General features: G+C 41.9%; 1 protein-coding gene across 3 annotated transcripts; it reads left to right on the forward strand.

Moving 5' to 3' along the window:
- Positions 1-178: 178 nt before the first annotated feature.
- On the forward strand, positions 179-9,209 carry dcun1d3 (defective in cullin neddylation 1 domain containing 3). 3 transcript variants are annotated; one of them, XM_029629368.2, is made up of 4 exons: positions 179-202; positions 2,385-2,470; positions 2,977-3,515; positions 7,853-9,209. In XM_029629368.2, exons 3-4 carry the CDS (start codon positions 3,061-3,063, stop codon positions 8,403-8,405), a joined length of 1,008 nt encoding a protein of 335 aa, XP_029485228.1. In that variant the 5' UTR covers positions 179-202; positions 2,385-2,470; positions 2,977-3,060; the 3' UTR covers positions 8,406-9,209. The 3 variants fall into 3 exon arrangements, with proteins under 3 accessions (XP_029485228.1, XP_029485226.1, XP_029485227.1); XM_029629366.2 differs by lacking the exon at positions 179-202 and adding an exon at positions 405-1,025; XM_029629367.2 differs by lacking the exon at positions 179-202 and adding an exon at positions 405-823.
- Positions 9,210-9,669: the final 460 nt, after the last annotated feature.

Raw genomic sequence — 9,669 nt, forward strand, 5'->3', positions numbered from 1 at the left:
CAAAACATCTGGAAAATACGAACTCCGACTGAAAAAATCGATTTGAACAGTCATCCATCTTTCTAGAACTCCGACATTCCAACTTGAAGTTCAATGACGTGATGATCTACCTCGTATTTTCCGAGTTCCCAGGTGATTTGAACGCGGCATAATGGGATCTGTGCGTCACACCTATGAATATGGGCTAACGTGAGCTAGCAGGGTAACAAGGCAAAGTACCTGGTTTATGTCACGCTTATCGTTCATTTAATACGAAAGTCTAGGGTAGGAATATCTAACGCTGTATGTTTACATTGCAATAACACCATGCTGACTTATCGAATAGTAGTATTATCTGCCAATTATTACTTGACCTACCTGCTGTGCTGTTAGCTTTTTGACAACATGTCGCATTGAAATGACGATTAAATTGACGTATTTGAGAGGTGTGTTCGCAGCAATTAGTGTTGTAAAGTCGCTTCGAAACAATTAAATAGTCATTTTTTTCATTCACTTTTCAAAGCCCTTCAAGTTAAACGATTTCACAAAATATTATGTTAATTCATGTTCGTTGGGTTTTAGCTGTATTAGTCAGGTTGCCAGCTACTACAATTTTAAACTAAATCTGAACAGGGGACCCCATCCACACAGATCAGTGGATGGTATAGTTGCTAGCTGTCTAACTGGTGCTCTGTTGGGAGGAAGTGATGCAGGGAAAATCCATTCAATGACTAAAGGGGAAACACAAAGAAACTATAAGCCTTTCGTACTGGTTCATCCGACTTTTTTTTAGTAGTCAATTTAAAGTAAAGACAGTCGTCTAGGGCGGTTGTTTGCAAACCAGGTGCGTTCTTATCAGGCAAAAGCCAACTTAAACGCTCATTTTTGTTTATGGTGCTGACTAGCTTCCTACTAGCATTCGGTTAGCTGGCTACCATTTAGCTAAGTGGGGCTGATTGTGTCGTTGTCCTAAGTTCGCTATTTGTTTTACTGATGTTATTGGAGTGATGTACGTGATTTTCTCGACAATCAACTATTTTTAAGAGGTAACGTTACTTATCCTGTTTGTGGTCTAAAATAGTTTATATATTTATGGCATACTGGATTGCTAACTTTACAGATAACTAGCTAACGGTTAGCTACATGATGACGTGCTAGCTAGCCAGTCGGTAGCTAAGTATGATGATGGCGAAGTGTAACCAGCCACAAACGAGGCTATATTATTACCAGGGAACTTAGCTGCTGTAGTTGTTAGACAGTCGAGTTGATTAGGTTACCATGTTAGCTGGTCAAACAAATAAACAGGTATGTTAGCCAACGTTCAGATGCAAACTAGAACTGCACAGCTGAGCTAGCTAACGTTACCAAGTTTAAATATAATTGTTGGCAGTGTTATTTTCATAAATGGATTGCTTACTAAATAGTTAAATAGCTATATATTCCCCACATTATATACATGCCGATGTGTTCCTAGTCAGATGCCTACAACAATAAAGTATATCATTAGAATGAGGTGAACGTGGTTGAAAGCACTGCAGTCTTTCCAGGAGGTGTTATGCCTGTACATGTCCACTGAAGTTTCATTTCTCATGAATAGTTTCAATAAATGTGATCAGGGGCTTTTCGCTTGTTGCTAAGTGTTTCATTAAATCATGAAAGACAGGAACAAAATAAAACACCAACTAGTTGAACAAGAATGGTAGTACAGTATTTGACTTATGAATCTTGCAACAGCTGGCAGCCATCATGAATTCCTCATTGGGTAACAGAATATTTCAAATGTAGGCCTATGTAATTAAAAGGTCTCAAACAAAGGAAAGGGCTAGGCATATTTATCTCTATAGTTTCCTGCTTTGTGGTTGAAAAAGTACCCAATTGGCATACCTTAATAGAAAATGAGTCTGCCAGTAAAATACTACTTGAGTAAAAGTATTTGGTTTTAAACATACTTAGTATCATAAGTAAATGCAATTGCTAAAATATACTTACGTTTCAAAAGTAAAAGTATACCTTTTCAAATTCCTCATATTAAGCAAACCAGCTGGCACCATTTACTTAGAATGTTTTTATTTACCAATAGCCAGGGACATGCTCCAACACTCAAACATCATTTACAAATGAAGCATGTGTTTAGTGAGTCCACCAGGTCAGAGGCCAGATACCCCAGAAAACTAAAGTAGTACTTTCAAGTATTTTTTACTTAAGTGCTTTACACCACTGGCTGCTTTCAATTAAAAGTAGTTCATCCTTGACTCAAGGCTGTGGAAATGCATGTTGTAAATGACTGCTTTCTCAATCTGAAATGACAAATTCACAGAAAGTTCATACACTGAATCTACATGTGGGCGAACGATACCCCTGTATCACATTATGCTTATGGTGACAAGATGCTGTGTGTCTTTCAGCATTACCGATGTTAAGGTCACCACGATGGAGCAGAAAAAGATGACGCCTTCATCTAGAGTGATAAAGGCATTCTGAGGAAGTGTCTGTAAGTACTTATTATCAGAACCAACCCATTTCTTCGCTATCGCTGAGCAATTCTGGTAGCGTATTGTGCAGGCTAGTAGTATGTATGATCCAGACAACTTACATTTCAATTTTAGTGTTTTATTTGGTGGTATCTTGTGGTTTTAGTATTTTAGTCAGTAATATGGTAATCCATGCTGTATTTGGCTCTTCTCTATAAGTAGTTATTCAGCCCTCTAGTTTGATATGAACCCTCCTATACATGCTACAGTACCAGCTTCTATGGTAACTGGGCCAGGCTTAAAACTGCCAGACACTTCACCCTTTTGCGTTGGTGATGTATCCTACTTGTATGGTCTTCGTATGATTTTCTTATTTTAGCATTTAGCAGTTGTCTTCTCTAGTAATTATTACCTCAGTGTTGTGGCTTTTGACCCTTTGTGATTAATGGGTTTGTTGATTCAGTGACTCATTGTCACTGTAGTTGTTGACCCCATGTGACTGTGTTGGACTCCTCCTCTGTTCCAGGGCCCAAGGGCATGTTGAGACGTCTCACCAGGCCAGAGCAGAGGCGTCTTGGTGGGGCAGACCGAGAGGACCAGAGAGAGAGACATGGGCCAGTGCGTCACCAAGTGTAAGAACCCATCGTCCTCGCTCGGCAGCAAGAGTGGCGACAAGGAGCAGGGGTCCAAGTCCCACCACAAGAAAGGTGGCGGGGGAGGAGGGCACAAAGAGGAGCCTGGCACTGTGTGCAGAAAGACCTCCAGTGAGCACATGTTCAACGGCACCAAGACCGCCATGGAGGTTACCGTGGAGACCACGGTGATCCCTGCGTCAGCCATGCTGGGGGACCTGAGGAAGGAGGACTGCTTGGTGGCGGATAGGGAGGGGCCGTCCTTGCTGCGCATCGAGGAGCTCTTCAGCTGCTACAAGGACCCGCATGAGGATGCCATCTTGGAGGAGGGCATGGAGGGGTTCTGCAACGACCTGTGCGTGGACCCCGCCGAGTTCCGCGTGCTGGTCCTCGCCTGGAAGTTCCAGGCGGCCACCATGTGCAAGTTTACAAGGTGAGAGACGGGTTGGGGATGAGATCGGAAGGAGTAAGGGTGAGACAGACGATGCTTCATCAATGTGTTTTAGCCTGATATTCAGAAAACATGTTCAGAGAAGATTCCTCAAGTAATTTATTGGTCCAAAAGAGACCATATTAGCCTGTACTATTGATTAGCATGGCTGATTCAATGGCTGATGTTAGACATCTGACCAAATTTCTAAAATGGCTACTGCTGCCCTGCACTGTATGTTTTAGGCTAGCTTCCCCTCTCACTGTGCAGTGTTTCATTTAACATTGGTCTGGCTGGCCACCCCACCCCCACTTCTCTCAGCTTTCAGCAGCACGGCAGCTCACTTGCTATTCTGACAGGTAGGGGGCACACAGGAAATCGAAACAGGCTCTGACACTGCACTCTGTAATGAGTGGGGATTAGACAGGGTCTTTCTCTGATTGTCTATTGCTCAGATGATTTTTGTCCTCTTCATTTTCATGTAATCTCGTACCTAGTCTGAAGATTGTACCTATTACCATCATTTGACCTATTAACAAATATTCTCATCTGAGCTACCTAGAGCCAGAAACTTGAAAGGTTTACTGTTGCTTTGCTGTTCACACCAAGTCTAATTTCATGTCTGCTGTATAAAAGGGGGTGGAAAAGCAATGTATATCAGGGGACATATCTGGCCAGGGACTCATGCTGAAGTGACAGCAGAACAATGTGACAGGATGTGGTTAAGTGAGTCAAATCCAGTGTTATTCGTCACATGCTTCGTAAACAACAGGTGTGGACTTACAGTGAAATGCTCATTTACAGGCCCTTCCCAACAATGCAGAGAGAAGAAAGATAGAGAACTAATAGAAACACAATGATAACGTGGCTATATACAAGGGGTACGAAGTAATTGAGATAGATATGTACGTATAACTAGGAATAAAGTGACAGATGGTAAAGTAGCAGCGGTGTAAGTAATGAGTCAAGAGTTAGTGCAAAAAGGGTCAATGCAGATAACCAGGCTAACTATTAAACTATTTAGCAGTTTTATGGCTTGGGGGTAAAAGATGTTAAGGGTCCTGTTGGTTCCAGACTTGGTGTGTGTGTGTACACATCCTATAGTAGGGACTGAATGGCTTACACTTAGACTGTGTGTGGACATCCTATAGTATAAACGGCTTACTGATTTTGTGTGTGTGTGTGGTGGATGTGTGCACGCGTAAGTGTAGATTTCCTAACACTAGCGTATTGACTTCCTATAGACACTGTATGAGGGCATAGGCTTCCTATAGACCATATATATGCTAATTACGCTTGCTGTAACCTCTCCAACCCATAACCTCTCTCTCCTTCCTTCTGTACTCTTCCAGCCGTTCTGGGTTGGTGTAAACTTTTTCTCTATATTGTGTCAGCCTTCGTTAAAGATGTATTTTTGTCACTTGCTGACTGTCTGCAATTAAACAGGACATAAAGCAAAATATCAACAGTTAGCAAGTAATATTTAAATTAATAGTTAATTATATTTAAAAAATATAGTCTGTATGATTAAATTCTCATTACTGAAACAGAAGTTCTCTCTACCGCAACTGGCTTTAAATTGCAGCATTAAGTGAGAATGGTGTTGTGAAGGATGAGGAACCTTAGCATGTTTTGCTAACAATAGAGAGACTTGATGACTAAGCAAATTTTTACTCAATGTACATAATTAGACATTAATGAAGTATATTTTAATTGAACATTTTAATAACGTTTTTCTAAATGTCAAACTACTGTCGTGTACGCAGTCTGCCAAGAGAATGTTTAACTTTTAACTGGAGAAATATAAAGAGATCTGCTTACCTGGTAGCCATCTTGAAGGTACTGGCAGATGTGTTGCTTGGTTCAAAATCAAACTTATTTTAAATTCTCTGTGTGTGTAAACAGTCCTTCAAAAATGTTGTGGAGGATGACAACATCAGTCATGGACACTTCAATTTTCCAATATTTTTTACATTATTATTATACATGAATATACAGTTAATAATTTTTCTGTCATTTGAAAACATCTAGTAGAACATCCATTTATTTTTTTCAGAATATTTTCATTTTACTCTGTTTAAATTACAACATAACATACATTCCGACAGAGCTGGACATGTTGTGGTAATGAGAATTTTAGCAGAAAATTACTCTTTGTGCAAGGTATGATATTTTGTTATATTACTAAATTACATGTTTTATATTTAAAATCATTACTGCCATGGTATTTTAAGGATTTCATGAGAATGACCCAATAGCGAAACAGTCCTGTAGTTTAGCATTCGCTTCATTGGACCACTTCCATATTGAGCGTGTCACTGGTACTTCCTGTTTGAGTTTTTGCTTGTAAGCGTCAGGAGGATAGAGTTATGGCCAGATTTGCCTAAAAAATGGTAAGAGAGCTTTGTATGCATCTCTGTGTGTGGAGTAAAGGTGATCTAGAGTTTTTTTTAGTCTCTGGTTACACAGGTGACATACTGGTAGAAATGAGGTATGAACGATTTCAGTTTTCCTGCATTAAAATTACTGGGCACTAGGAGCGCCACCTGGGTGAATATTTTCTTGTTTGCTTAAAGCCCTGTACAGCTCGTTGAGTGCTGTCTTAGTGCTAGTATCAGTTTGTGGTGGTAAATAGGCAGCTACGAAAGATAGATGAAAACTCACTTCATAAATAGTATGGTCTACAGCTAATGATGTATTCTAACTCAGGTGAGCAGAACCTTGACTTCCTTAGTATTAGAGATCGTGCACCAGCTGTAGTTAAGAGAACCCCCCCCCTTGAGCTTACCCAAAGCTGCTGTTCTGTCCTGCCGATGCATAAAAAAACAGCAAGAATATTATCCATGCCCTTGTTCAGCCAAGTTTCCTTGAAGCATAGGATATTACAATTCTTCCGGCCCTGTTGATAGGATAGTCTCGATCGTAGCTCGTCCAGTTTGTCCTCCTGTGACTGTACATTCGCCAGTAGAACAGAGGGTAGAGGCAGCTTATTCACTCGCCGCCGTCATTTCATCAGGGTGCCCGCACGTCGGCCTCTAAATCGCCCCTCTCTTTCTCTTCCGCATGTCGGGGATTCAGGCCTGGTCCGGGGTGAGCATGGGCCCGTATAACGGCCGCTATACATTCCAGTGCCATTCTCATCAAGGGGGCTTCTTGCCCTTTCTCTCCCTGTGCTGTAAAGCGTGCTCCTCTTTATCAGAGCCTTTAAAAGGCATCGTTATTTCTGTTTTTACTTTACCTGACTTCTTTATGTTGAGGCCCATGTGATGTTTATCAGAGTTAGCTTAGTTAGGAAACTTTTACCTATTAACCTTTCTAGCGCAGGTGCTAGCGGAACCCCTCGACAACATTCCGCTGAAAAGGCAGTGCTCGAAATTAAAAAATATTTGAAGAGAAATATCCACCATATTGGAGACAAAAGAAGTTAGAAATAACACCATAAATATTCACTTACCCTTGATGATCGTCATCAGAAGGCACTCCCAGGAATCCCAGTTCGACAATAAATGACTGATTTGTTCCATAAAGTCCATCATTTATGTCCAAATAGCCACTTGATGTTAGCGTGTTCAGCCCACTAATTCATCTTCATGAGGCGCAAGCACTTCGTCCAGACAAAAACTCGAAAAGTTCCGTTACAGGTCGTAGAAACAAGTCAAACGATGTATGGAATCAATCGTTAGGATGTTTTTAACATAAAACATCAATAATGTTCCAACCGGAGAATTCCTGTCTGAAGAAAAGCACTGGAACGAGAGGTAACTCTGTCTGGAGCACGCATCACGAGCCTGAGACACTCTGCCAGACCACTGACTCAAACAGGTCTCATGAGCCCCTCCTTTATTGTAGAATCCTCAAACCAGTTCCTAAGACAGTTGACATCTAGTGGAAGCCGTAGGAAGTGCAACTTTATCCATATCCCACTGTGTATTCGGTAGGCCAAGCTTTGAAAAACTACAAACCTCAGATGTCTCACTTCCTGGTTTGATTTTTCTCAGGTTTTCGCCTGCCATATGAATTCTGTTATACTCACAGACATCATTCAAACAGTTTTAGAAACTTCAGAGTGTTTTCTATCCAATACTAGTAATAATATGCATATATTAGCATCTGGGACAGAATAGGAGGCAGTTCACTCTGGGCACACTATTCATCCAAAAGTGAAAATGCTGCCCCCTATCCCAAAAAGGTTAACTACTTAAAATTGCCCAAGTTGTCTTTGTTGCCAAAAATGTAAGACGCTGACAGGTTTTGCCCCCTATTGCTCATTGCCCTGAGTCAAAGGTTGATATTATGTTGCGTTCTATAATGCAGCCTTGTTTCTCCCCTCCTGTCTGTAGGAAGGAGTTTGTGGATGGATGCAGGGCGATCCAGGCGGACAGTCTGGAGGGCATCTGCTCCCGGTTCTCCTGCATGCTGCTGGAGGCACAGGGCGAGGAGAGCTTCAAGGACCTGTACCGCTTCACCTTCCAGTTTGGCCTTGATGCTGAGGAGGGCCAGCGCTCTCTTCAGCGCGACATCGCCATCGCTCTGTGGCGCCTGGTCTTCACGCAGGACACGCCGGCTATCCTTGAGCACTGGCTGGACTTCCTCGGCGAGAACCCGTCGGGCGTGCGGGGCATCTCGCGGGACACCTGGAACATGTTCCTCAACTTCACACAGGCCATCGGGCCGGACCTGAGCAACTACAGCGAGGACGAGGCCTGGCCCAGCCTCTTCGACACCTTTGTGGAGTGGGAGATGGAGCGCAGGAAAAAGGAGGCACAGGAGGAGCAGTTGAAGAGGGCAGAGGAGGAGGAGAGGGGATGCACTGAGACCGAGGGCTCTCCCTCCAGCACAGACGGACTTGAAACAGAGAGCGGATGGGGCTCACAGACCTGGGTGGGCCACTAACTATGGAATTCTGGGAAGGGAGGAAGGTCGGGGTTGGTGGGTTCTGACCTATAAGTGAACTGTACATCTGTGAATCATTGGATGACAAATTAGTATTAACATTACCATTATTCCTCTCGCTCCTTTTCTGTTGCGGTGGGACAGGGTTTCCTTGCACCCTGCTTTATTTCTGGTTATTGAAAGGGCTCTAAGAACTGTATTGTTTTTAAGTGCTTCTATTTAAGTTATTTGTTTTATTTGTCTTTAATGTGTTTGTTTTTTAAAATAATTTGGACATGTGGTCCATTTTAATCTTTCCCAACTCACAAAGAAAGCTCAGTATATAGGGTTGCTTTAAAAACCAGGTGCCAGAAAGCCATACCAGTTCCCAAGTCTCATTGACCTGGAAACACTGGTGACTGGACCTCTCACCCAAAGACGTAGGCTTATTAAATCCTCATATTGCATTAAGAAGAAGGGAAATTGGGACAATCTATTTGTCCTCAAATAACTCCTTATTACCAGAGACTGAGCTTTATCTTTATGGGGTCAGTGAAATCAACTTGATTGAAATTGTTTTATTTTGGAACAACATTTGAGTGTGGATGAATTGGCTTTCATTTTTGACATGTGGACTATATAAAGGGTTATATTCTTGGCTTATCTATTGCCTGTAGTTGTGATGGCCAACCAAGATTTGTTCAAGACGTGGTCGTACTCGAGTGTGCATAATGTCCTAAAGTAAAAATTGAAGTGAAGCGACGGTGAAAATACCTTGTTACTATTTTTATTCTATTTATCTAAATAAAACATTTGTTGAAGCTATATTCCTATAAGTCCTTTTAAATTTCAAGTTGATTTCTTTGAAAATAATCACACCCTTTTTTTCTCTCTCTCTTCTGCAGTATAATTTATGAAAAGGTTGTTGAGTGCTTTAGACCGTGGTAGTGTCTTTAGCTTATTCTAACTGCCAGGGCTTGGTTCCTAGCCCCTGTCCCTTTTAGTGTTCACAGATTCCAAAGGACTGAACACATGTAAGCAATATGGTATTGGCCACCAACCCACCAAGCCATTCAATGGACTGTGGACTTCTACCTGAAGTTATAGCTTGCACATATGTAGTTAATTCAGATCTGTGAACAGGACAGAAGGTGACTGTACCTGGGCTACATTCAGGGCTGTTGTGTTAGGTCATTACAAAGCTTTTGTCCTTCCATGGAGGGCCGAGTATCTACGGGTTTTCGCGACTCTCTTGTACTTGATTGAATCGAGGTCCCAAATTAGT

This window comes from Oncorhynchus nerka, linkage group LG23, assembly GCF_034236695.1.
Source record: "Oncorhynchus nerka isolate Pitt River linkage group LG23, Oner_Uvic_2.0, whole genome shotgun sequence".
Taxonomy (NCBI): Eukaryota; Metazoa; Chordata; class Actinopteri; order Salmoniformes; family Salmonidae; genus Oncorhynchus; species Oncorhynchus nerka.

What these genes read in the sequence shown, in the direction of transcription:
- dcun1d3 (XM_029629368.2), top strand. Translation starts at nt 3,061, where the DNA reads ATGGGCCAGTGCGTCACCAAGTGTAAGAACCCATCGTCCTCGCTCGGC. An exon ending in ACCATGTGCAAGTTTACAAG is followed by an intron (nt 3,516 to 7,852) that starts GTGAGAGACGGG and finishes TCCTGTCTGTAG; the next exon opens with GAAGGAGTTTGTGGATGGAT.